General features: G+C 42.9%; 3 protein-coding genes, 1 long non-coding RNA gene and 1 other non-coding gene across 14 annotated transcripts in view; 1 reads left to right on the top strand and 4 right to left on the bottom strand.

The window, feature by feature from the left end:
• The window catches only part of Casp2 (caspase 2), a 14,945-nt gene extending 6,484 nt beyond the window's left edge, over positions 1-8,461 (bottom strand). For 4 of the 6 annotated variants that reach the window (XM_005326611.5, XM_078040682.1, XM_040291325.2 and 1 more), the window contains exons 1-7: positions 8,269-8,460; positions 5,962-6,112; positions 5,508-5,675; positions 5,273-5,354; positions 4,594-4,688; positions 4,155-4,331; positions 29-157 (exon numbers count right to left, since the gene is read on the bottom strand). In XM_005326611.5, coding sequence (XP_005326668.1) covers positions 29-157; positions 4,155-4,331; positions 4,594-4,688; positions 5,273-5,354; positions 5,508-5,675; positions 5,962-6,112; positions 8,269-8,342 — 876 coding nt within the window. In that variant the 5' untranslated portion in view covers positions 8,343-8,460. Of the gene's footprint in view, positions 1-28; positions 158-4,154; positions 4,332-4,593; positions 4,689-5,272; positions 5,355-5,507; positions 5,676-5,961; positions 6,113-8,268 lie in introns of all 6 variants that reach the window. The other 2 variants (XM_021727232.3, XM_040291326.2) reach the window with 2 other exon arrangements.
• Positions 8,435-27,490, top strand: LOC120891807 (uncharacterized). The gene is made up of 2 exons (XR_005736367.2): positions 8,435-8,711; positions 21,611-27,490. It is a non-coding gene; the product is annotated as an uncharacterized LOC120891807 (long non-coding RNA).
• Positions 8,713-13,644, bottom strand: Tmem139 (transmembrane protein 139). Of its 2 annotated transcripts, none has more exons than XM_078040683.1 (4): positions 12,817-13,644; positions 11,198-11,244; positions 10,468-10,717; positions 8,713-10,257 (listed from the first exon to the last, which is right to left on the bottom strand). In XM_078040683.1, exons 1-4 carry the CDS (start codon positions 12,831-12,833, stop codon positions 9,855-9,857), a joined length of 717 nt encoding a protein of 238 aa, XP_077896809.1. In that variant the 5' UTR covers positions 12,834-13,644; the 3' UTR covers positions 8,713-9,854. The 2 variants fall into 2 exon arrangements, with proteins under 2 accessions (XP_077896809.1, XP_021582904.2); XM_021727229.3 differs by lacking the exon at positions 12,817-13,644 and adding an exon at positions 11,636-12,748.
• Gstk1 (glutathione S-transferase kappa 1) lies at positions 20,031-24,582 on the bottom strand. Of its 4 annotated transcripts, XM_040291327.2 has the most exons (9): positions 24,449-24,582; positions 23,871-23,952; positions 23,536-23,664; positions 23,142-23,242; positions 22,944-22,979; positions 21,069-21,185; positions 20,816-20,913; positions 20,616-20,709; positions 20,031-20,339 (listed from the first exon to the last, which is right to left on the bottom strand). In XM_040291327.2, exons 1-9 carry the CDS (start codon positions 24,518-24,520, stop codon positions 20,304-20,306), a joined length of 765 nt encoding a protein of 254 aa, XP_040147261.1. In that variant the 5' UTR covers positions 24,521-24,582; the 3' UTR covers positions 20,031-20,303. The 4 variants fall into 4 exon arrangements, with proteins under 4 accessions (XP_040147261.1, XP_005326664.1, XP_077896810.1 ...); XM_005326607.5 differs by lacking the exon at positions 20,816-20,913; XM_078040684.1 differs by lacking the exon at positions 22,944-22,979.
• Trnaa-agc (transfer RNA alanine (anticodon AGC)) lies at positions 26,517-26,590 on the bottom strand. The gene has a single exon. It is a non-coding gene; the product is annotated as a tRNA-Ala (tRNA).

The raw sequence follows: 27,490 nt of genomic DNA, 5'->3' as shown, positions 1-27,490 counted from the left end.
CCGTCAGCTTCCCCTAGATTACACGCACCTGCAGCAGTTTGCCGTCCACACCATAGATGCTGCCCTCTACACCATGTGAAAGGAGTGCCACTATGCAGGAGTCTGTGACACGGTGTGCAGGTAACTGTGCAAAATTCTGGAGTTTCTCTTGCATTTCCTAGAAGCAAAACACCTTTCAGAGTTGTTTACTGACATCAGCACCAATATAAATACCAATCTCTAGTTTCTGTTTGAAACCCTAAACTATTAAAGATAAAATGTTTTCTGTATCTTCCTGTAGCAAATGATAAGTCAACCCTTTGAGAGGCTAAAGAAAGCTATGCACTTGCCAGAAAAATGCACAAGAATTCAGTCACAAAACTCTGCATATAGATTCACAGACTCACTGGGAAAGGTTACAAACTCCTAGACTAAAGCAAGTCCCTAATGAAGCTATTCCTGAGCTGGTCAACTGTAATTTGTTCCCTGACAATGAATTAGATCCTTCATTTGAACAAATGACCTTACAAATGACATAAGGGGGACCATTATTCAGCTACAGGTAAAAAACATTGCTCTGTGACAGGGTTAATATCACCATGACAGAAAGCATAGCAGAATTTATATGCTTCTTTCTGTCAGGGACTATAAATATCCAAGAGACAATGACCACGTCTGCATAAAACATTTTGCTTAAGGAAAGCACGCTGTGATGGACGATTCCACACAGGGCAGACTACATATGTGAATTCCGATGTTAGTCACCTAGGAGTGAACCAGGGTCCATAGATTAGAGCAATGGTTAGCCTCCTGAGGCTCCAATTTCCACACAATAGGAAAATAATTACAAGCAAATGTTCTTAGTTTGTGAAGATTAAATGAACTATTGCACAGAAAGAATCAATCACTGTGTCTGTCATTATAACATGCATGTCTAATAGAGTAATCATGTTACTTTAAAAAAAACCTATTATGGATCAATCTTGTAGTTTGAATGAAGATCTTGTTTATCTTGCACAAATGCCTCCAGGAAAATCACTAACTTAAACATTTGGTTCATCCACTAGAGAGTTATATATTGTCTTACAGTATAATAATTTTCAAACCTATGTCTCTCTGGATCTTCTCTCGTACCTGAGATGAGCAGAGAGAAAACAAATTCATTCGATTATGAATTTGAAGGAAATTTAATGAAAATATGCTATTCTAGGCAGAACAGTTATTGCCCATATATATTTACCATCCACTCATCCCATAAAGACCACATTAGTACAACATATTTTACTGGTTCCCAAAGTGTGATCCCTAAAGCAGCAATAGCAACATCAGATAGGAACTTGTGAGAAAGTTTCTGCTGCAAACTGTTAACAAGCCCTCCAGCTGATCCTGATGCTATAAGTTTGAGATGTACTGATCTATTTATTTGGAATAATACTTCTGTTTGCATATAATTGAAATGTAATACAAAAGAGTTAAAATGCATGGCAATATAACTTGAAATAGACAATCTTTTTAAAAAAAAAAACAACTATTTTTCTATCTTTGGGGTAAATAGAAGCCAACTATAATGGAAATCTTAAATTAATAAAAGATCCAAAATTAATTTGTTTATGAAACACATAATTTCAAGAGATAACATGCTCGTGAATGTTCCTTTAGAGTTGACCACTAGTAGAATTGAACATGTAATAGTTAAGAAGTTACTTTTGCTTGAAGAATGGAATAAAACATATACCTGGGCATCTAGTCATAAGTATTTTCAACTTCATAAAATTATTAGGCCAGTAAATAGAGTATAACAAAACCCAAAGTAAGAACATACATACTTTGTAGCTAAACTTAATAAGATTAAACTATTCAACAAATGCAGATTAGTTATTTGGAGGAATTTTTCCACAAGTAGAATAGCTTAAAATAGGATCTGTAGATTTATTTCTGCAGTACTTCTATAAATAGCGGGGTTCTTAGCTCTTGGGTGTGTTTTGGCTGGGGGTTGGGAGACACGTGAAAAGAACCTGTGAATCCTCTAAAATTACACACAAAATTGTAAGGATGGCTGCATTTTGCAGGGATAATCCAGCCTGTCCCTATATTCTCAAAGCAGTCTGTGATTGGAATGTAAGTTAGAAGACATTAGCACATCAGAAAAGGAACTTTGCCACTTCAAAATGTATCTCCATTTCTTAATGTCCTCATTAGGTCTAACAACCTCCTGAGGTACAAGGTAAATGCAACAATGCAAAGAGATACTGAAAATAAACCTGGGCGGAAAGAGTTCTGGTGTTCTCTTTAGCACTATCAACAGAAGAGTGTTCACTATGAATAACTGTATTATTCCCTGTTTTCTAAGGGAATATAAAGTAAAAAATGTCTGACAGGCGAAAAAGAAGACCTTAATGTTTTTTGGTGCTGAATAACTACACAAGAGTAGTCTCTTGAGGTTTACCAGGAAGCACAGGCCGGGCAGATGCCCAATGCATCAAATTATGACATCCACGGTGATCACCTAGTTTATGACTCATGCAGCTCTTGCCTACACACTCTTCTCCCTGCCTAGATGCCACCATTCTCCTTTGCCTTAGTTGCCTCTTTAAGTCTCACCTTCCTCATTTATCCTTCAGACCACATCTTCCCAGGGGGTCCTTCCTCTTTGTTCCTACAGAAAATGGTATCTCTAATCCTGCTTGGTCTTTAGGAATAAAAAGGGATGCATTTCCTTTTTAGATGACATTAAGACTCCTTAATCTATCTCAAGTCCCTTGAATTCAAGGCCCACATTTTAAAAATTTCTGATAGCTAACAGTCCCCCTATAAGGTGCTCAAAATTAAGCCTCATTGCAACTCTAGTTATAGAACACTGTTCCCAGAGAATGAGAATTCAATAGTTTCTTGAATCTGCATCAGGTTTGCCATAAATGGAAATAGCATTTATTAAATCTACTGAAAGTTTCAAAATACAGCAGTAAACAGCTGATTTGGTGACTCAGTATTGTATCTTTAACTATTATGCACATAAAACCCTTTATCAGTTGTGTATGATTTAGAAAACCATCACATAATAGACTCCTAGTGAAATGAATGGCTGAACCAAAACCTCTGAGGAAACATACACAGTGTACATTTTGTGTCAGTGACCTTGTCACAGGACTCCCTCTGTAGTGACTGGTACACGGGCTACCCTTGTCCCTGCATGGCCAGCAGGCCTCTCTGGCAAGTATGTGACCTACTTCGGTACAAGACAACCGAAGATGCTGTTCTGCTTGGCTCTTATGGAGAAGCTGGCAAAAACACCAGAGGACAACACCTAGGTACCTGCTGACGAAAATGGCCGCAGCCAAGTGACAGCAGATGCATGACTATTCCCACAGAAGCAGGACAGCTGGGGAACAAACAAAGGACACAGAACAAATGCTAAACACAAAACCAAGATTCTTTGCCTCAACAGGACAAAGTGAATCTCCTAGAAATTTTAATGTCACCATTAACAACCCCAAAGGCAAGTTTAAGGAAGTATTATTATGGAATCAAAATAGAGTTCATAATAAACTTGTATATAAGTGACTGTTAATTTCAAGAGAAATTCTAAAGGCAATGAAATCAGTAGTGGTGCAGCTTGGTCACTGAGGTTAATGAGGAATAACCCCAATGAAACTGCTTATGGTCTGAGAATCTAGTCTGGAAGCAATCTACCCACGAAAGGACTTGGGGCCATAACCCCATAACATATGGGGAATATGATTTGAAAGAATTATATCTTCTAAAGTAATCATTTAACAAATAATTAAGCTCCTAAGCAATGGTATCAAGCAAGAATAAATGTCCTGCATAGTCCCAGTTTATAAATATCTTCTCTGAGTTAGTTAGGGTGAATCCCAGTATCTCATCACTTCCTGAGGCTGGGAATCAAGTTTCTGAACATGTAAAAGTGAGAACCTAACCCTGGACTATTATTACTCCATGAAAGCACAGCTACTCTGAGATGTCAACACTGATACAGCTGGATGGTTCTAATTCTTTTTTACTAGATTGCAAAGTGAAGAGCACAACAGTAGTGACACTGTGAGTACATAACCTCTAAGACACATCCTCGCAGGCACAGAGGCAGCAGACTTGTCTGGCCCCCATGTGTTGCCCAGTCATCTGATTTACATGCCAGTCTTTCCAGTCTCAGGTACCTGTGCAGTCTGGTCATGCAGGACATGGACATTGTAGCCCAAATGTTTGAAGAGGGTGACTAGAGTACTGTGGTCCACATCCCCTCCAGAGCGAAATTCCAGTTCTTTCTCTCCAGTGAAGAGCACATTACTCAGCACCAATGCCAGGCCACGAGGCCGAGACTGCAACCTGTAGGCCTGGGGAGTGGGGGCAAGTTAGACCATGAGCTTCTTAATGACAGGAACTATGATACCCTCACTAGATTAGGGATCCCCCACTCCCAAAGACATAATCTTCTTAACTTCACCAGGTGAATAAGAGACCCACTCACAGAAGGCATCCATCCAGCAATGACTTTTTGACTAATAAGGCAGTTAGAAAATGCACATGAAAACTAGGTTCAAAGACTCATGAAAGTGTATCTAATTTCCAACTTTCTTGCCATTACGCAAGACTCACCAACTGGCAGTGTGTTTGATAAAACTCAGGAGTGCAAGGCTTCACCTGAAGGCAAGGAGGACCATCTCCATTATCTAGGGAGTGTTCCATAGTGTCTGTGATACAAAAAGAAAGCAAAAAACTTGTATATAATTCAAACATCAATTCTAGCAGTTAATTATAATATTAGACACCCCTCTGAACTGAGGTTTTGATAAATTTTGGTCTCTTATTCCCCCTGACTGGTAAACTCCAGGAGGGCACAGGTCCTGTTAGCTTCAGCTCACAGGGGATCCTCTACACTGGGCTTAGGAGTAGTAGGTACTCAACTTGTTTAATGTCTGAAAAGGTGATCTAATAAATGCCTGTTTTTAACCACCAGGCTACACAATTAGTAGGTTGGTAGCCCCAAACATAGTCTTTTCTCATTCAGTTTTAAAGAAAAGACAAGTTAGTTGGATAGAAATTTTCTACCAATATAAGTTGCTCAGCAGGCCAATCATCATAAAGAATATTAACTGTGATGGAAGGGAAATGGGCCCAGCTAATGCACTACTTAAATTATCCTACTAGTCCTTAACAAATTCACTGAAGGAATTGTTCCCAGTATGAAATATGTCTTAGTTAAGGAAAAGCCAAACTCTAGTCAAAAAAAAGAGAAATCAATGTGTGAGACTCCTTTTAACCCATTAATTCTCACCTGATGACAGGCGGAGCTGCTTGTGAGGGGTACAGGACTCACATACTGGGAAAGGGAGATTCATGTCGTAGTCACAGCTCAACTGTAAAAAAATTTTAGGACTCACCATGATAGACCTTAGGTAGAAGGTTCAGTCCAAATAAAATAAAATCTAGTTTCCCCACGCTGTCCCCAAAAAGTCCTTTCCAGCCAGAGTAACCCTTCCCCAAATCTCAACATGTGCAGGGCTCCATACCGGTGGGAGTACATGCTGAAGACCAGAGAGAGTGGTGAGTAATAGATCCTCCAGGTGCCCCTGCTTGGTCTCCCTCAGTGCTGCACAGAAAGCATCAAAAGCCTGGGGTCCCCTCTTGGGCAGCAAGTTGAGGAGTTCCACATTCTGGCTGAAACTGCCCACTTTGGCCTGAGAGACCAGAACAAACTATGAAATCACAATTATCTAGTTATAATCTCATTTTTTACATAAGCTTTCTAGTAGTTTCCTCATTCATCTTAAGAATTCCTTTTACAGAAAAAGTTATGTACAGGTGAAGACTTTTCCATTATGTCTTTTCTTTCAAATTCTCTATAGTTAGGAAGGCACTTGCATATCCTTAGCAAGGCACTATGGCTTTCCACATTTTATCATCTTCTATTCCTACCCCTAAGATTAATTTATCTCCTTGCCCCTCTCTTTTGCCTCCAGATACCTGGATGAGCTCCCTCATTTCCAGAGTGATGATGTCCTTCTCCAGGAGATGTTCCAATAGTTCACTCAGCAACAGCTGTTTGGCTAGCACCACTCGGTTCTTTTTCAGAGTCTCCTGATGGTCAGGATGCATACCATAAACCACTGATATCCTATAGACAACAGTAAATGAAAAGGCAGTCGAGCACAAGTTGGGACAAAGAGTAGAGGAAGAGCCATGGACAAAATAAACAAAAAGGGGACTTACAATAACAAAGATTAGGCTCATTATACTGAATTTGGTAAAATCAAAGATGTACTAAGCAGTAATAGTACATCAATCCTAAGAGAATAATGTAAAATTCTTTGAGGAGTATATTCAACTGAGGCTATCTGAGATGAATTGTCTGACTGTGGGATAAAAATATCTTGATACCAAATACAAGCACACATATATTTAAGAGAAAGGATATATCTCTGTCAGATAGACCAATATTAAGAGAGTTCCAGAAAACATTCATATTATTAATCTAAAAGTAATGTAAGTTTAAAATGACCTTGGGTGAGGAATAAAATAATTTAATACAAAGGCAAAATCTGAAGCCAATGGCCAGATTTAATAGTCACATGCTTTCTAGATTACTTACACAAACGAAGTTTTTTTAAAACCTTTAAGTTACTGTGACAAAAAGACACTAGAAATGATCAGAATCCTATCAGATGTAGTGATGAACAGTGTCACTTGAAATTATACTGCAAGGTTAAATTACTTTGGTAATTTATTAGAGATATCTGTATTTCAAAGATTTTTTAGTGTTTCTATCAATTTGGGAAGAGACCAACTTCTGCTTATGAATTAAAGACTCCTAATTCCGATATATTATCTAGGTGCCCTTGTATGTAAATGCAGAGGTCTGCTTAGTTTTCAAATATACAACATTAAAGGCTTGTTGGCAGTGAGAAAAGAATAAAAGGTCCATCACACAACCTAAAACCTAGTTAATTAAACCTTCATCCTGACTTCAAAAAAATAATAAAATTTACAAGAAAAACATGCATCTATAAAATGGATGTACTTGGACTAAATATTTATAGTTAGAGGGAAAAGCAGAGTCTGAGAGGAATTCAGATATCCAAGAAGAGAACAAGTGGGCACCTAAGACAGAGTAGATATTTAGAATACTCCTGCTATTCCAAATGTGGTTCATAAGCAACAGATCTCTTTTCAAAGCAGCAGATCTCTTACAATTGGTAACAACCCTAAGGAATTTGAGATAAAGATCAGTCTTTAAAACTTTCTCTTTCGTTAGTTTTCACAAGGGCCATTCCCTCTAGGTCCTCTCTACCTACTATGCTTCTATTTCTTTTGGAAGACCTTTGGCCTGTCCTTAAAGTTGATACTGAATTAGGACTCCCCAAAAAGAGTCTCCTCCCTAGGCAATCTTATCCATTCTCACAACTTATTCAATTTCCCTCAAGTACCAGACTTGGTACTTGAATTTTCAACCAAAAACTTATCGGTTTTTATCGAAAACGTGGTCCACTCTCTGCACACCTGCTCCCAATGTGAACTTTTCAAAAGTTTCCAAACCTTCAATTTTTAAGACACAGTTGCAAGGTGGGGGCAGAGAACCAAGGGAGTCCTAAAGTTTTGATTCTGTGTGCCTCTGAAGGTGCATATTCCGAAATTCTGGGTTAATCCCCAGTCCTGGTCCTGGTTTGGACCAAGACCATTACAATATATCTTTCTCGTTACATCTGTCTCATTACAGGAAAGATCAAGGCAGAAGTGGCGACTTGCTCTGAGACTCAGAAGCCTCCCAATCCTCCCAGAGTACTTAAACTTCAATGCCTATGTTGAATTCTTCTTAAAAACTTGGTCATTATATAGAAAGCAATGCAGGTCATAAAACTGTCTATCCAAATCAAATGTATATCAGGCAGAACACTTATGTCTGCAGAAAGGCTCATTGGTTTTTAAGGAGAAGAGAACAGTTAGTTTCTCTTCATCATCCAGAAGAAAGGATGGAGACTAGCAGAGCTGCAAAGAGCTATCCTTATGCAGAGCCCTCAAGAGGTGGACAAAGGGGGGCTGGGGCAGTCTTTGTCCACGAAAGGCAAGGCCAAGAGGGCTGCTCGCGCGCCCCTGCACGGGGTTTGGCTCGGAGCGGCCCCGAAGGCTCCTCACGGCCTCCCACCCTTGGCAGCTAGCCAGGACACGGCTACTTTTAGGGCTCCAAGAACAGGGGGCGTCAAGACTGCACGCTGGGACCGCGCGGTCCACTCTCCTGGACGCCATGAAGGCCCCATTGACCCCTTCCCCTCTCACCTGCGCCTCCGGTCAGCAGCCATTAGCCCCCTTTGCTGCAGGGCGGGAGGGGACCCCGCGCTCGGCGCCGCCATTTCCCACTTTTCCCGGGCTGTGCATGCACCGCCCACAACCCAAACAAACCCAGGGCCGCCACTTCCTCCGCATCCCTCCCCCGACCTCCAGGGCAATCGCGCCTGCGCCTACTGCCCCTAGCCCCGCCCCGATTTCAGGCAGGTCCGCCTTCGTGATGGTGCGTGCGCAACACAAAACTCTTGCCGGGGTCGCGCCCTCCAATGGGAAGAGAGCAGGCGCCGGCGGAACTGGAAGGGGCGGGGAATGGATGAAGCCCCTCCTACTGAAGAATCCGACTGGCCATCGGCTCCCGCGGAAATCAAGGCCTTCTCCTGAGGCTCCTCCCCCCCTCCCTGCCAAGCCTGCTGCAATAACTTCCGGAGACCGAGGTAGTGAGACTTGTCGCTTTACTGGAGTTTCCCCCAGGGGCGGAATGCAGAAATTAGAGGGCGAACACTAGAAGGCGCTAGACAAGACCCCCCTGGACGAATGTTGGTTTGCGGGGGAAGTGAGGAGCATCCCAGTCGCAGCACATTGGGGGTCTGAAGAAGCGGGACACGGGGCTGGGGTAGAACCCCAGCAGTCAGTCAGAGTGAAGCCGAAGGGGCTGGGGACACTCTGCAGGTGATCCCGCGCTCCAAGATAGATATTCAGGAGAGAGTCTCCTTGGATACTACCCTTCACCCCTTGCCAAGAAACATGTTAACCTTTCTGACCTTCATCCATTGTCAAAACTTGGAAGTCTACCTGGGGCAATTTACTCCACTGCTTTCAGACAGGATGAAGACCCTGCGTGGGGACTGCACTGTAGCTCCTGGGTAGGGGAGAGGCACAGTAACTGCTTCCCACATGGAGCAGGGACCATCAGAGCTATGATTAGCCTTACTCCTATAGGAAGCTGGGTCACTCCTGATCCTGCCCAGCCCACCCTGTTAGATGTAAGGATCCTGCATCTGTTTGTATGAAGTCCTCTGTATAGCAACTGTTCCACGATAGGGACTGAGACAAATGTGGAAGGCTGGCTTCCTGGTCTTTGCCTTGCATTGAAATCAGGAGTTCATTCAAGTTATTTTTATGTTATTTACTAGCTGTATGTCCTAGTGCATGTTTTATAACTCCTCTGACCCTTGAAACCACATTTTTCAGTGAGGGTAATAATACTTCATAAGGCTGAAAGCCCGAGAAAGCTAACAGAAGTAAGGCATTTGGAACAGATGGAAATATATCTGTCATTCAGATATTACTTTACTTCCTTCCTCAGCTTCTCTGGATTACCCCACTACCTCACCCTAATTTAACTCTGGAAATACTGGGCATGGGGTATGTCATAAAATGTTGCCAGAAGACTTAAATTCTGTTACGCATTTCTTCACTGGGAAAGGCTTACCATAGCCCGACTCCCCTCTGGATTCAAGTCCCCATTTTTGATGTCCAGGCAGAAATGCGGTTCCTGACACATGGTGGGTGCTGGGAAATGCTGGTCAAATGAATGAATGGGTCTGATGTAGAGCCATAAGTCCTGAGAGAGTTGCTTAGGGGAGTGTCCAGTTGTTTTCATAGAAAACATTATCATCATCAGGGTGAGCAAAGCAGACATCATAGGCAGGGGGTGGAGTAAGAGGCTCTCTTTTGGGGGTTGCCCTCAAGCTCTGCAGATCAGGAGCAGTGGATATGACCCTCGGTCCCCGAAGCCGAAGGCTGATCAGAACTCTTCCAGGGCTTCCTCCTGGGGTCATAGCCCCCTCTGAGCCCACTCTTCTTTCCAGTCTATGTGTCACGGGCCTTTCTGATTGGCTAGGTTGTCCCCCATCAAGTTCTGGGGGGATTACAACACTGCTGTAAGGGGGTGGTTGATCCAGCTGTTGGGGGTGGCTCTCTGATTCCAACACTACCATGGCCTCTTCATATGTTGGCACCTCAAAAGCTTCATTGTCCCTGAGAGAGAAGAAATGAGGTCATTAGTGGCTTCCTGAAAGGACCCCTTTTCCCCTTTCCTGTTTGCAATCCAGACCCCTCTACTGGTCCTTAACCCCTGCTCTCATTAGTACCAGTGAACGAGGAAAGCAGAGTCTCTTAGAGACTAAAGGTGTAGAGGAAGGATGGTCCCAGTGTGTATTCCTGTCAGCCACCCACACCTTCACTCACCGTGCATTGCTTGGGGTCTCTGGGCTCTCTGTCTGCATTGATCGGAGCCCCCGTTCCAGAAAACAGGCCAGGAGGGAGGCAAACAAGAAGAAGCCAGCCAAGGTGAGAAAAAAATAAGCAACAGGGGCGATGTCTGGCCGTATGCTCAGTAAAGCCAGCCCCAGGAGTAGGGAGGCACAACTCAGGGAGAGAAGTGGTTTCTCCAGTCTCCCCCACAATTGGCTTGGCACCATGGCCCTGCCCAGAGTGCCTGCAAAGAGATACACAGCTATGGTGTGTAACTAGAAATTGGGATCATGGCTGTACCAGGTAAACAAATTATATTCCTCGGGTGGGTTCCATGTGCTTCAATCTTGAATAATGACCTGCAGGATCCCCTCCAAGTCCACAGTTCTCTCTAGGTTATCATGTGGCAGGAAACCAGCCCAAGAGTTCTGATTTCCAGCATTCAAGCGAGTTGATTGTGTCTTGGCTCTGCCTGCATTCCTTTCTTCTTACCTGTAGTCTTCCTTCCATCTTCCCTATAAACCATCCAGAATCCAGTGCAGGCCACCCTGCCACGGCCTCAGTGCACACCGGCATCTCTGGAATCCAGGTGATTCTGGAATCCAGGTGATGGGGCAGGCCCGCCTTTCTCCATTATTGCACCTGTTGGACCTCCACCCTTTGTTTCTCCAGCTAGAGGCTTTCAGTCTGATCCAGTTGGAAAGAGAAGGGATATATCACTTACCCTGTCTGTCCCGGTTATCTTCCAATGTCCCCACAGTCAGCCATGCTCTAGTAAAGAGAGAAAGTACACATTGACACAGCAGAGCCACAGGGACACAATTATGTGAGAAAGAGTCTTACAAAGGCCTGGTAGGGGACAAGGCCCTGATCACTCTTGTCCTCTTTGACCCCATATCTGCCAGACACCACTCCATCCCCAACTCACTAAACTGGGGTTTCAAGTTTCCTGCTAGGACTCAGAACAGGGGCAGCAAGTTTAGCGGACAAGGGAAAACTTTTCTCTCACACTAATAATCCTGAAGCAGCCCAAATCCCCAAACCAGCCTGCCAATTCCCTGAAGTTTATATAGCAAAATGTTATAGACCCCCTCCTGACACACCAGTCCAATTCCTCAACCCCAGCCCCGCCCCCCAAGTGGCCTCAGGAGTTCCTGCTCACCTGTTTCCATAGACTGCAGGAAGCTGGTCTGCGTGTGGGGTGGGGGTGGGGCGGGGGTGCTGGGGGAAGGAGGCGGAGTCCACTGGCCCCACCCTCTCTTCTGCTCCAATCCCTTTGTCCTGCCCAGTCTTCCTCCTCCCCTCTCCCACCAAGGCTGACCTCCTCCTACAATCCCCAGGATTTCTTTTCCACCTATCCATACAAAGCCTTGTGTTGAGCGGGCTCCCCCCATCCTAGTGATCTTTGTACTTAGGACCCAAAGTAGAATTAACCTTTCTCTTCTTTTCAATGCACTGGAAGTTAATCAGCCTTGGGCAGTTTGCCTTTTATTTAGGTAATTTATTTTCTGCCTAACTTTCTGACCAGAGTGGTTATTTTGTTTCTTATTTCACCTTTGTGGACCACATGGTGCTTGGCACTTAGTGAGCCATGGTGTGGGCTTGGAGTGGGTGCATAGCTTCTGCTGTTGTTGCTGCACACTGCCTCTTTCCTGCCAACCTGTCAGAGGTGTGTGTGTGTGTGTGTGTGTGTGTGTGTGTGTGTGTGTGTGTGTTCTTGGCCTGTTTAACTCTTGATTCTTCAAAATTCACTTAGGGGTGATACTTGCTTTGGAGCCTGTCTGCACTGTATAGCCACATCATTTTTTTATTCCTTTATCTGGGCCTTTTCCTGGTTAAATACTTTTCTTCCACTGTTCCTTAAGGAGAGTTATTAGTTTCAGTCATCTTTGAAACCCTGAAACTAGTACAGTTCCTGTCACAGGGTAGGTATGAGCTCAGTAGAGTTGATTCCAGTATCAGAAGCCACCTTGCTGGAGGCCTCAAGACACTCTGTGGATCCAAAAGCCACTCCTTAGCTTTGGGTCAGGCAGTAAGTCTCTGTGAGGGAGGTGCTGGGAAATGGAGAGTGGCTGGAGCCTATGATGTCCTGGAGCCACTCAAGCCTGGACTCTTTTCCTTCTGCCTGTTAGCTGGGAATAAAGGGGGAAGCTGCAGACAGAGGGGCACAAATATAATCCAGAGCCCCCAGGAACGGTTGTGGGGGTCTAGCCAGGCTGCTGTAGCAGAGGGTATGTGGAGTGTTCGCCCCAGGGCTACAAATATTCCAGCCTACTGTTTTCCAGTCCCAAAGAAAGAGTTTGGAAGACTCAACAGAGAGGTTTTGGACATTTTATAACTTACTCCTTAGCAGCAGCCATGGTGATGCAATGGAGGGATGCCAGGAGAATATGCACGATAGGCTGCAGCCCATTGCACAGGTGGGTTTCCCCACATGTATTATGAGTACATTCCTTTATTTCACAATCCTCTCTTCAGATTCTCTCCTAAAGACAGAAGATAAGAAAATGGCCAATTTCCCCCTGTCCATTTCCTGAGGTATCACATTCCTTAGAGACTTTATCTTACTGCAAGCTTTCCTGGGCACTGATCAGTGTTTAACCCAACAGTGGTGTTTGTGTGTGTGTGTGTGTGTGTGTGTGTGTGTGTGTGTGAGAGAGAGAGAGAGAGAGAGAGAGAGAGAGAGAGAGAGAGAGAGAAAGAATATGGATATGTGTGCAGTATTAGCTTCATTTCCTTTGTCTCAGATCATTATGGGAAGAGGGAAGAGAGTGATGGTAACCACTTGAGGTGTGTCTATACACAGTAGACATTGGAAGTGGAAGAAGAGAGTGGTTATTTTGTTTCCACCAATATGGCTGGCATCAGGATTTTGTCCTTCAGTTAATATATGAATAGAAGGAAATTGACCAGGCATTCATCTTTGGTATGTGTGCTAAGTTAGGGAGCTTTGTTGGAAGGTGTTTGGAGAGGGAAGAAGGTACAGAGTAAAAGACAAAGGTCAAAAGGTGTGGGCCTGAAAGTCTGCTGTGTGAGGGAGGGTTCTGCTGTCTGGGAGAGGTGGGGCCATTCATAGCTTAGGGCTCTTCCAAGTCAGAAGAGGGTGCTGGACTGTCTGCTGGCTGTTCCCTTTATTAAAGCAACAATTTAAAATAGGTTTTTAAAAAATTGCATTTGTTAAAAAGTTACAAAATATTTAAAAGCTAAAGAAAAGTGATTTGAAATATTCTAATATGACCATTTAAAATTTTTACAATTCCTTCCAGGTTGTCCACATACAAACTAGACTGTTCTTCAGTTGAGATCAGATTAATTTCATCATTTGGTATTTTAAAAAGTTTCAAACATTATATAGAGTATATTTTGCCAGTTACTATAGTTCTTTTTCTTTTCCTTATATATAACTATTTTTTGGGGGGGTTGAATACTAAGCACACATTCTCTACTGACCTATATCCCCCATTCTTACAATAGTAATTTCTAATAACCATACAATATTTTATTGAATGGATATGCCATAATTTGGCTAACATACCCTTATATACTCTTAACACTGAGCTTATTTCATTCAGTTTTCTGGGTTATTAAAAATGAAGCCACAAGAAAAAGAAAGGTGGGGGAGGGTCCTGTGAAAATCAGTGGGGGATCAGTAGAGTAGAGGAAAGAGACCAGCAGGGGAAAGAAAAGGGGAGGAGAAGGGGAAACCCCGGGGGAGGTTGTATATGTATGAATATGTGACCATGAATTCCACCATTATGTACAACTATAATGTGCCAATGAAAATATGGGGAAAAAATGATACCTCAAGAAGCAGAAAGTAGTTTGAGGTTGCTGGGACCACAGTGGGGGAGGGAAGGTTGAGGAGTACTTGCTAAATGTTTTTTTTTTTTTTTTTTGCGGGGGTGACAAAAATGTTCTGGAGTTAGTGGTGATGCTTGCAGAATTCTATGAATATACTTTTAAAAACCCCAGTGAGTTGTACACTTCAAAAGACTGAATTATTTCTCAGTAAAGCTGTTTAAAGATAATGTAATGAACATCTTCTTACAGGTAGTTTTTCCTTCTTTTTTGGATTGAATGATGAACTCTAAGAGGAGAACGAATTATAAGTTATGTCATCAAGAGGCAAGCAATATGAATGATTTTACTGCTCTGAATACATGTGGCCAAACAGTTTCCCAAATATTTTCCTTTTTTCTTTTCACTAACTTAGTATCTTAGAAAAATGCAAATGCATGATTTGATTAAACTATCATTCCACTTTCTACTTGGCTGCCTTTGACAAACCTGTGAGAGGCTAAATCACTCCTCTCTGCCCACTCACGATTTCCACCTCATCTTGGGGACAACAGTGGAGACCTGGGAAGGGGGAACAAAGGAGGAGACAGATGATTGTGATTGTGGTGAGAGCTGGGTGTCCCAATGGGTGCTTGTCTCTGCTGTGCATTTCTGTGATCTTGTGTTTCTGTCTGGGTCTGCTTCATAGTTGTGGTCAACGTGCATGGGATGTTTGATGTGTACTGCTCCCTGTGCTTGGAAACACAAATTAAGTAATTTGAAGTACATTAAGTAGTTTCTGTGATTATGTCCATTTTATGGATGAGGTCAGAAACTCGAGGGACCTGAGTCTAATCAGACTGACCTAATCAGAGTTGGGATCAAGGTTTGAATCCACATCCAAGCTTAGAACCCTGGCTTTTAACCACTGTATCATCTCCCTCCAAACACTTTTAGTGGCTGCCCACATAATGATAATTTAACAAAATACCTACAGCAGTCTGGTTTCCCTGAGGAGTGGTTCGTGGTTCGTTGCTGTTTTCTCCAATGTTTGACATATTAACAGAAGGCTGTTCTTGAGGCAGCAAGGTCAGCACAGAAGACCACCAGACAATAAGGGAAGGTTAGGGACACATAAGGCAGGAGGGGAAGTTAAGACTGCAGCTGTGCACCAGGATGCTAACTTTCCATCATCTACTTCAGACCGAACAACCCGAGATCCTAATGCTGAGGCCACTGGCTTCTTCTGAAAGGTTATTGGTGGTCATAGCTATTTATCTGTGTAGAAACAATTGATTGGGCCCACATACGAAGTATCATTTGATCCTTAATAATAAACATGAAGGGTAAGTCTGATCATCATTTTCATTTTACAGAGGAGGAAACCAGTTCAGAGAAAAAATGCATGATTTATTTAGAGCCATGACCTTTTAATTCAGACAGATTTTCTGCTCCACAATTATCTTATTTCTTCCAAAGAACCATAAATCCTCCAATAATGGAAGAAAACTGCGTGCCAGCGCCCTCACTACTAGTTTCAGTATCATACAATGCTCCCTAAGAGAAAATGTGAACAATGGTGTTTGGGCAGTTGCCTCAGCTCAGGTATACAGCAGGACGTCACCAAAAGCTCTTCTGAAACTTGAGAAAGTGAGTGTGGTTGTTGCTGAGCAGCCACAACAACAAAAGCACCATTTGTTAGAAATGCCTTCAGATGGTAGCAAAAGTCCCACATGTGTGCTCCCTAAAAATACCAGCAATCAGAAGGCATTGGGGTTAATTAAGCACGTGTGTTTTGGAGATGGCCAAACCTGGTTTTAAACAGCTCATTTCTGCAAGTTGTGGGCCCTTGCTTAAGTTACATAACCTTTTGAGCTTCAGTTTCTAATCCGTAAATTGGGGAAATTAAGCCCAAGCTTACTGCCCCCTTTCTATTTGTATTCCTCACCTTGGTGAACTGCAGGTTTTTGGTTTGAATGTAAGGGGCACATCTGTATGAGACCAGGGTGGGGGCACCATCCTGTGACTGGGCACCTAATGTCACATGGAACATTTGTTTGTTAACATTGCACATGACCTGGTGCTAACCTCCAAAAGTCCCTACCCAGGAAAGGTAACATTTGATCTTGATCTTTGGGGTTTTTGTGATGTGGGTAGGGAGATAAAACAGCATATGAAAGAAATAATGATTGAGGACAGTATCGGAGAATGTATCTTGTGGATATTAATAAATCTTGAAGAACATAAAAGTTAGAGATTACTAAAACATAATTATTTTATTTAGTTAAAAATAATTTAAGTTGTAGTATAAAATTTAATAGTTAACAAGATTATAGTTGAAAGCATCCTTATAGTGCTAAACTGGTCTCTTGGATCCCTTCCTCAAAGGTAGTTTCCTGGTGTTTTCTAGGTAACTGTGTTCACACTACCCTGACAGAGACCATGAGTATGCAAAAGCAATATGTAAATAGGAATGGCGGCACACATCTGTAATCTCAGCAGCTGGGTGGGGAGAATGGAGAGGTTTTGAACTAGCCTTAGCAACTTAATAAGGCCCTCAGCAACTTCTCAAGACCCTGTCTCAAAATAATAATAATACAAAAAAAAAAAAAAGGCTGGGGATGTGGGCTCAGTGGTTGAATGCCCCTGGGTACCAGGAAAACACACACACACACACACACACACACACACACACACACACACACACACAGAAAAGAATTTTGTAGTGTATCCACGACCTAATCTTGCAATTAACATTATATGTACTTGCTTTATTATGTGTTTCTCCTTCTATCTATGCCTTTGTTCATTCATCAATGTATCTTTGTTTTGATGGGGGGAGTACTGGAGATTGAACTCTGAGGCACTCAATCACTGAGCCACATACCCAGCCCTATTTTGTATTTTATTTAGAGACAGGGTCTCACTGAGTTGCTTAACACCTCGCTTTTGCTGAGGCTGGCTTTGAACTCTCAATCCTCCTGTTTCAGCCTCCTGTGCCTCTGGGATTACAGGTGTGTGCCACCACACCCGGCTCATCAATATATCTTAATCCTTAGTACATTTCAAAGAAGTCTGCAGACGTAAGCACACTTCTGCCTAAATACTTCAGCATGCACAAAAACGGAGTTCAATATTTGCTTTGAAGTAACATCAGTATAGAACAAAGCATACAGATTTTAAGTAGCTCATGCTCCAAATTTTGACAAAGGCATACACTTGTGTGACCTCAACTCCATTTAAAATGTGAAACATTATTATTGCCCAGAAAGTTTCTTCATATCCCTTCCCAGTCAATTCCATATGCGAATATTATTTTTTCAACTTTTGAAATAAATTTTTATATTATAAAATATGTATTTTATTGTATTGTGTGTTTGTGTGTGTGTGTGTGTGTGTGTGTGTGTATGTATGTGGTGCTGGGGGTTGAACCCAGGGCCTTGTGCTTGAGAGATTTTAATGTGTTTAATGACTTTCCAGATTGTTTTCAGGATTTTGCAATTAATATTTTTCTCCATTTGTCTTTATTTACATGTATATATAAGAAACATTCTCAAAGTGAGGCTTTTGATAGGTATGACCAAATTACCCTTCAAAGTAGGTGTAGCTGGCCACACTTCTGCTGCTGGGGCCCTGCGTACTCGTGCCCTGAGGGAAGGAGTTGACAAATTTGTAACCTGCACTGGCAATGTGGACAATCTAAGGGGTGCATTCAAGAGGCAGCTCAGAGAGGAATCTCACTCACTGGGAGCTACAGACCAGAGAGGACAGATGCCTGTACAACTAACTGTAAGACAAAGTTCCAAGTGACCAGGGCTGGGAGTGAGGCTGGGGTGGGGGGAGGATTGGGAATGTGCCAGGGAGGAAGCAGAGTTTGTCCACACTCCTTTTATGCATGTCTCGGTAATAGGCATGGGGCAGGGAATAAATACTTGTCATATATTTTATTGGTAATTAGTGAATACTTACTGATTTAATGAGTCATGATCTTCTGATCCCTTGGTTTCCCCTCAATTGACACACACCCTATTCAAATCTTTTCCAGTCTGGCACAAGCTAAAGCTAGCCACACCCTTGAACATGGGCTTGGCTATAAAAAGGAGTTAGGATTATTTCTTTAGAGGTGGTAACCTAGGAAAATATCAAATAATGATTAAAAACAGACTTACATATTAGTGATTTATTTAAACTGAGATTCAATTTTTTTTTAAATATAAATTTTGAACTGTGGACTGAGTCTATAGTACTCTACAACTACCACTTCAGTTGCCACTGTTAGTCTCTATCAGAGGATTAATTCACTGATTAGGTTAAGGCTCACGTAACCCAATTACTTCTTCTTTGAACCTTCTTGCATTGTCTCACTTGGGAGCTTTTGAGGGACACCTCACATCCAAACCATAACAGTAAAAAAATATCATTGTTCAAATGGTAGCACATGAAGCTAGCTGCCCATTCCACTGCAGTTCTCTAGTCTTGTATCATGTAAATGCTTTCCATGCCTTTACAATAATTTAATAATATTTAAACAACTAAATGATATTTAAAAAATTCAGGGGCTGGGAATGTGGCTCAAGCAGTAGCCCGCTCGCCTGGTATGCGTGCGACCCGGATTCGATCCTCAGCACCACATACCAACAAAGATGTTGTGTCCGCCAAGAACTAAAAAATAAATATTAAAAATTCTCTCTCTCTCTCTCTCCTCTCTCACTCTCTCTTTAAAAAAAAAAAAAATTCAAAAGGTGTGTGTCTGATCCAAGCCAAGGTTTTACTTTTCCCCAAGATTAAAGAGACTCTCTTAGCTGGGGTTAAGGGGATGGGACAATTAAGCAATGGTCCAGTTGGCCTCCTAGCCTCTGCTGGCCTCTGGCCACCTTTTGGTGCTTCTACTTTTGCTTGGGCATAGGAATAGCAGTTGAATGAAACTCCTTCGAGAAGGAAAATGATGGGTAATGGGTCCCCAACGCTTACTTCCACCCAGACTCCCACTACCACTCATCTGCCCTGCTTTCCCAGCAGCAGCATTTCCGGCACTCTCCATCTGACTTTTCAACTTTGTAACTTCATCCTCCTCTCCTGCGATCTTGCAGTCTCCTCCTCTTTGCTACCTCCATCTCTGTTTTGCTTCTCTCCCTGACTCTCTTCCCTCTTTCTTTGCTCCATTTATTCAGGAAGCATTTTCTCAGCATGTATGATGTGCTTACAGGATCAGCTACAGCTACAGAATGTGTGAGATTTAGTGCAAAATGAAAAATTCAGGACTGCATGTTAAAAATTATGAAGAATTTCAAGACAATGACTGCAAGGGTAAAGCCATTTGCAAGGCCATGTGAATGTGTAGGCTGCAAGCCCGTGAAGCTGGTCTGTGCACATAGTACTGTGGGGATAAGGCAAAACATGGAGCATCACAAAATTTTATAATCTCATTACATCTTTTTTTTTCTTACAGTACTTATGTAACATTTTAATACCTTTAATTATGTTGCAAATAGTTGTGTGTATTTATAAGGCACGATGTGATATTTTAATAGAGTACATTATTCCATATCTTGGCAAACTGGTTAGTTACAAAGTTTATGTGGCTTCGTCAAATAGGCGACTGACTAAGGAAAGGAGGGGATTGTTTCCCCAGGTCTGCCCCACAACTGTCCAACAGGAGGCTAAAGAGCAGGGTGGGTTGTCCTGAAAGAGCTCTTTTTGCTCCACTCCTACAGTAGACAGGATGTGATTGTAGGACTGAGGGTATGGCAACACCACCAGCAGACTCAGACATAGAAAGGTTTTGCCTGATGGTATTAGGTTTATTTTGTGGGACAGCAGAATTTGGGGCTTTCATAAGGCACTTATAAGGCATGGAATTAAAGGTAACCACAGCTAAGGAGAGGCCCACTCCCCATTATCCCTGGGGACAGGTGTAAGAGAGCACCTTTGAGGCCACAGAGGATACCCTGCCAGAGAGAGAAATCCAAGTCCAGTGCTCCAATGAGGAAGGTTAGACAGATGGCCTGCTTGTTGATACCAAGAGCCTGCAGGACAATCTTAAAGTCTGGCATTCAGGGTCGGAGGCACAGGGCCCATCCACTTCTCTCCTGCATGAAGAAAATCACAGATGTCTACACACTATTTTCAAGTGAGTTGGCAGAAGAGGTTGGCCCACGGGGGTTTTCCAGGAAGCCAAAAGGCTTCCTTCTTTTCCATGGGGGGTGGTGGTGGCACCTCCCACTCCATTTGACCTTGAGCAGCACTGACTATCCAAGGCTTCCTGTTGGATGTGCCAAGAATATTTTGCTCTGAACCCTTCCGTCTAGTCAACTGATATAACAGAAGTGGGGCTGGGATCAAAGGCTGCGGGAACTTGAACTTACCCAGCAGGTATGCCAGCAACTCCATTCGGTCAGAGCCAAATAGCATGTGAGTTTGGCCATCCACATGGGCCACGGTGACAGGCAGTCCAAAGGCCTGAGAAAGCAGTTAATAGTGCAGGGGGCAAGGTGGACCAGGTGTTTATTAGGCTGGGGTGGAAGGCTATAGTAACTCTTACTGGGGACCATAGAAGCAAACCCACCAAACAAATGTTTGAAAAGAGGTTCCATGATGCAAGGCACCTTCTCTGCTTCTATAGCACAGAGGCTCTGAATTTCTCTCAACATGTTCCTTCCCCACCTGTCTTGGGCTCAGGCAGAGGAAGAGAGGAAAGGGTTGCCTGGGAGAGCTAAGAAGGACTCATGAGGGCAGGGGGCTTTTGGGTAGGAGCCCCGTGCTCAGAGACTCTCAGGCTGTACCTTCAGGATGGGGCTTGGGAACACACAGTCACTCACCCCATATTTACACGCCACCTCTGTGACCTCCTTGAGCTTCTTCTTCACCTCGGCTGTGGAGATCATCTCCATAAGGCCTTGGGCTTGCTCTGCAGATAGACCTGCCTTCTCTGCAGCCTGAGGGGACATGAGGGAATATAACTGTTGGCACTATGAAGGTGAAGCTCCATAGAAAATTCTGGTTGTTCTTTTTCTTCCTCCAAGCTTTCCTGGCAATGTCTTGACCCACCCATCAGTGGTGGTCAATTCTTGTCAAGAGAAACTCTTCTTTCTCTAAAATCTTCACAAAAGTGAAAAGAGCAGGGGGCACAGAGTCATAGTCACAGAAACTAAATGCCAGAGAGCATCTTAGAAATCAACTAATCCTACCTCTTCCCTTCAGGAATGAATTACAAATTACTAGCTCAGAGGCAGAGGCTGTTGGCAGCAACACTAGATTCCAAGTCCCTGGAATTTAAGTCCTGTCACCAGGGCCCATGTGGTTCCTTCCTTTTTCTTGGATTTCCTGAATATCTCATGCTGCTTTTTTGTTTGTTTTGCAGTGCAGAGGATGGAAGCCTGGGCCTGAAGCATGCTAGACAACTGCTTTACCACCAAGGTACACAGTCAGCTCTCATGCTGTTTTGAATCAGTGGCTGGATTCTAATTCCCATGGAACTATTCAGAACTCTGGAATAAGGTCATGGCTACAGCTACGTACTTGGCTTCAAGAGAATGATAAAGACTTCAGTTTAAGGGTGGTTGTTAAGGTTTGGGATCAGTGATTCTTACCTCTTGGGCTGCACATTAAAATCTCCTGGGAGTTTAAAAAAAAATTCTAATGTATAATCCATCCCCCAGTCTCTATTGGAATTTCTGGGAATAGGGTGGCATTCAGTTGTTCTATGTATTGTTAATGTACTGCTTAGGTTGAGAAGCACTGCAACCTGACTTCTCGAAGTCCATGCTAAAGACTCATCATCTTTGACAGGTTAAATAAGAGAATGTGTCCTGGACCAAACAAATGTTCAACAATAGGGGAATGGATAAGTAAACAGAAAGGTCACTGGGTGGAATGCTAGAGACAAATAACAACACCTTCAAAAAATTAAGGTTGGAGCAGAAAATGATAAGTAAAAAAAGCAGGTTAAAAATATGCATATACTTTTCAGGAACAAAGAAAGACATCAGCAGATGTATTGACTGATCTTTGTTACATTTAACTGGTATGATTCACCACCATTTGTTAGGTATGAATATGCATCATCTATCTTCTGTAAGCTGGAAGAAAAATACTGTTCTGAATTTCCTGACTTAATCCTAAAGAACATTTTACTTTAAAGCCCCTGTGTCTGTCTGGCATCAATGCTTCGAGCTCTTCACTCAGTGTCTATATAATTCTGGCACTTGTCAGTTATTCCTTTTTGTCTTTTGAAAGCCTCTCTTTAAAGTCTCCTGCTTTCTACTCTGCATGTATTGGGGTCCTTGGAGATTTGTGAATACTCCATCCTTTCCCATCTGGAATTCTAACACTGATCATCTCTTTCCCACTGACTTCTTTCATCAAATACATTATATCCATGGTTTCCCACTTTGCATTTCCTCTTGAAACCATGAGAATTTTTTTCTGTTTTAGTGCAGATTGAACCCAGGGCCTCAAGCAGGCTAAGCACACATTCTACTACTGAGCTATACCCAGCCTCTGAGACATTCTTTTAAGAATCCTCCTCATTCCAGCTTTCTGGTAATTTGTTCCCTTAAACACAGACACTCTTTCTCTCCAAACCACTAGGGCCTTTCCCATGCAGTATGAAAAACACTGTGTTCTTCGCTCTCAAGAGCCAGCTGTTCTCAGGTTCTCTAAGATTGTACTAGGGATAGAGTCGGGGTACTCACAGCCAGGATGCTCTGGGGCTCTGAGATGTCTTGGTCCTAGGAAGAAGCGAATACTCAGCAGGAAGCAGTGTGGCAGGAGAGAGGTGTGACAATAGGGAAGGGCAGGATCGGAATTCAGGAAATGGGCCTCAAAAGGGTCAGATCCTCCAGAGTTCCTCCACCACCCCCCCCAGTGAATTCCCAGATTCCTGCCCTCACCCGTGACCAGACTCGCATCCATAGCTCCCTAGACACCTTCTCCAGCATCTCTGGGTTCTCCATTTTCACAGCAGTAAGGAATCGCATGGCAGATACACTTCCTGTGGGCCGAGGCATTCAGAGATAGGGCTCCTCTCCTTTGTATCAGGATGGAGGACCAGCTATTCTGATGTCCCCAAGGCTCTATCACCTGCAGCCTTTCACCAAGTTTCCCATGACCAACTTGCCCTGCTCAGTCTAAGTCCCCATGACCTTTAGCTCACCCTGCTCTGATCCTGAAGTTTCCTAAGGATGCTTCACTTAAGTTAGTCTCCAGAGTCCCTCCTTCCTGGCCCTCTGATCTCCAGCTGCTCTGCTCTCCACTTGATTCCCCACATGCAGCCCACTCTCTTACCTTTTTCAATAATCACAGAGAAGAAATCCTTGGGGAATTTGAGGGGAACCTGGAAATGCTGTTTCAGGAGACTGAGTTCACTTTTCAAGTACTGTCCTTTGCGAGGAAGCAGACCTGGGGGCTTGTTTCCTGGCAATGGAGAATTGTACATGCTGAGAGAAGACCTAAGAGTCCCAGGCTTGGAGGATCCCTCCCTGGGTGAAGGGCAGAGGGTACATTACTAGTTGCAGGTGCCAATATAAAGACTTGGTTGAGGACAGCTCCTCCAGACCACTGAGATCAGCCCTCCTGCAACACCCGCGCCCAGCCTACCCCAAATGCTTCTCCTTTCCTACCGCTGTCTTTCATGATTCCTGCAATGAGAGTGGGCTGCAACTGTAGCTTGATGTTCCAGATCTTCTGATACCTGCACAGGACCTACTGGTGCAGAGGAGGAGAGCCAGTGTGGACCACAGAAAAAGTGACATGCTGAAGGAAAGGGAAGGGGCTGGCTCAGTGCAACCAACTAACGGGCAGAGCAATGGTGTTAAGAGCACTGAATTGTTTGGTGATAAGATCAAAACACTCTCCAGTCCTAGAAATCCATTCCATGATCTTTGTTCCTGTGGATGGTTTCCATCCTGTTCTGCACCCCGCCAAGTTGACATCAGAGGCCTTGGCCTTCTTGATTATTTGGAGTTCGCCCCCGTTCTTTCTCACTATTGTGGAAAGCAACTGTACCATCTTAGGAAATAAAGACTCCACTTGGAAATTAGGACTGCGACTCTATTTAAAAGCACACAGTGAACTTCAATCAGGTACTCTCTCTGTCCTAACCCCAAGGGCAGTTCCAGGAATTTTTGGAGGCCTCTGTTCCACTGCTCTGCGCTCGCGCTACCCCCTGCCCTCGCCCTTCAGGCTCTCCCACTGTCACCTCGAAGCACAGCCAGGAGTACGGGGACAGGACGTCGTAGAAGAGCTCCAGGGTGCGCGGCAAGGGCCCCATGCTGCAGCGAAGGGGACCAAAAGCTAGGCGGACTGCTGCTCGCAAAGTAAAGGCTGTGAGAGAGCACTTTCGCTCCTTGGCCTCAGGCTCCGACTGCTTTGCTTTTTTTGGGCCCGCCCTTTGACCCGCCCACCGCGGTGGAGAGACGTTCCTGGGGCCCAATGGGGCGAATCGCGAAGGATTTCGCCCCGGCTTCGTGCAAAGTGCACCCGAAGAAGACTTGCGCGAGGATTGAGAGGGGTGGGGCTGGCACCTGCAGTCTCCGCCCTGGTATGAAGTGGAGTCTGGGACGCAGAGGGTGGTGTGAGACGTTTGTGGGGTCGCCCAATTACCTGTGCTCCTTTAGCAAGCCACTAGACCCCTCAGAACCTCATTCCTCCAGCAAATGGGATCTACTTAATGACTTAAGAGTTGTGAGAAATGAAGGCATGCCAATGAACGTTAGCTGTATATTGTTACATGGCAGTTGCATGAACATCTTAGGACTGGTGCCTTGTAGAAGTTCCCCGTTACACATTTTCTTGTGTTGCCTTTATCAAAAATTAGCACAATGGCTAGAACATAATTGACAACATAATAGTCCTCTCTTATCCACCCTCCCAATACATTTAAGATCCCCAGGGAAATAACTGAAATCGAAGGTGCAGATTGAAGGTCACTGTGTGCTTTTAAATGGGATAGAGTACCAAAACCTATCTGTTTTTTCCTGTACAAACATAATTATGATTTTAATTTGTAACTTAGGCACAGAAATTAGCAGCAATAATAGAATAATCACAACAAAATACTGCACTAAAAGTATGCACTTTGGAACCATTATTAAGTAAAATAAGTATTACTTGAACTTAAGCACTTCAGTACTACAACCTAGATGGCTAAGTGATCAAGAGGTGGGTGATATATACAGTGGGGATACCATGGACAAAGAAAGGAATGATTCACATCAAAGTGTGAAAGGTGCATGATTTTATCAAGCTACTCAGAAAGACTGGCAATAGAAAACATGAATTTTATTTGTTTCTAGATTTTCCCCTTAGTATTTTTGGACACCGGTAGACTACGGCAGAAATGAAACTCTAGAAAATGAAACTATGGATAAGAGAAGGAGGACTCTGCAGGCCCAATTAGCCCACCTAAGTGGCCTGGGAAAGAAAATATAATTACAGCTTCCAGAAGACCCCAGCAGATTTTGAGACTATAAATTGCAGAGTTGAAACTCTGTGTGTCAAGAACCTGGTATCTTTGATCATAAGATCATTGAAAAGCTCACTAAATGAGCAGCAAAAAAAAATGAAGGGAATTTTTACATTCTTCTGAGTGTGTAACAGAGAGACTGGTAGGGGATGAGGAAGACTCACTCATTATCCCACAGTAATTATAGGGACAATGGGGAATGATCTGCCCTATTTTTATCAGCAAACATGTCATGTCTTAAATCGGAATTTCATGTTCTGCATTGAAACAGCATTTTAAAAAAATCTTATTTAACTTTATTAGAACTATTTTGAACATTACTAATTTAGAAATTAGAGCACACATAGTAAAAATACAGCTTCTAGTGTATTCATTAGCACATAACTACAGCCTATCAGAATCCAAAAAGCCAATCTCTACTTCTATATGAAATATGTTATAATTTGTATCTGGAATGTCTTCCAAAGGTCCATGTGCTCAAAGTGTGGTAACTAGCTTAGCACTATTGAGAGGTGGTATTCTGAGTGTTGAGGAATATAAGCACCTGGCTAATTATTTGATGTGGGAGTGAAAAAACAACAAAAAAGTTGCTCATTTTAGTCCTTTAGATATAAAACAAAGAATAGGATAACTGGGTCAAATGGTGGTTCCATTCCAAGTTTTTTTTTTTTTTGAATCTCCATATTGCTTTCCAGAGTGGTTGCACCAGTTTGCAGTCTCAACAGCAATGTATTAGTGTACTTTTCCCCTTACATCCACACCAATATTTATTGTTACTTGTATTTATTTTTTTCTTTTTATTTTGTGGTGCTGGGGATTGAACCCAGGGCCTTGTGCATGCTAGGCAAGCACTCTACCAACTGAGCTACATCCCCAGCCTGTTACTTGTATTCTTGATAATTGCCATTCCGACTGGAGTGAGATGGAATCTCAGTGTAGTTTAATTTGCATTTCTGATTGCTAGAGATGTTAAACATTTTTTTCATATATTTGATGACCAATCATGTTTCTTCTTCTGTGAAGTGCCTGTTAAGTTCCTTTGCCCATTTATTGATTGGATCATTTGTTTTTTGATGTTAAGTTTTTTGAGTTCTTTGTATATCCTGTTGATTAATGCTCTTTCTGAGGTGCAGATGGCAAAGATTTTCTCCCATTTTGTAGGCTCTCTCAGTTCTTGATTATTTCCTTTGCTGTGAAGAAGTTTTTTAGTTTGATACCATCCCATTTACTGGTTTTTAATATACAGTGGTGCAGCCATATCAATGTTTATAGCAGCTCAATTCACAATAGCTAAGCTATGGAACCAACCTAGGTGCCCTTCAACAAAAGAATGAATAAAGAAAATGTGGTATATATACACAATGGATTATTATATAGCCATAAAAAAGAATGAAATTATGGCATTTGCTGGTAAATGGATGGAACTGGAGACTATCATGCTAAGTGAAATAAGTCAATCCTCCCAAACCAAAGGCTAAATGTTCTCTCTGCTATGTGGATTCTAACACACAATAGGGCAGGGGAACAGAAGTTCATTGGATTAGACAAAGGGGAATGAAAGGAAGGGGGGATGGGATTAGGAAAGACAGTAGAATGAATCAGTCATGACTTTCCTATGTATATGAGTACATGACCAGTGTAACTCCTTATCATGTATAGCCACAAGAATGGGATCCTATTTAGGGTAAGTTATACTCCACATATGTATAATATGCCAAAATACACTCTACTATTATGCATACATAAAAACAATAAATAAAAAAAATTTTTTTCTAA

This window comes from Ictidomys tridecemlineatus, chromosome 2 (genome assembly GCF_052094955.1).
Source record: "Ictidomys tridecemlineatus isolate mIctTri1 chromosome 2, mIctTri1.hap1, whole genome shotgun sequence".
NCBI classification, from domain to species: Eukaryota; Metazoa; Chordata; class Mammalia; order Rodentia; family Sciuridae; genus Ictidomys; species Ictidomys tridecemlineatus.
The sequence above is the reverse complement of the archived record's forward strand: the minus strand, read 5'-3'. Positions and strand labels throughout refer to the sequence as shown.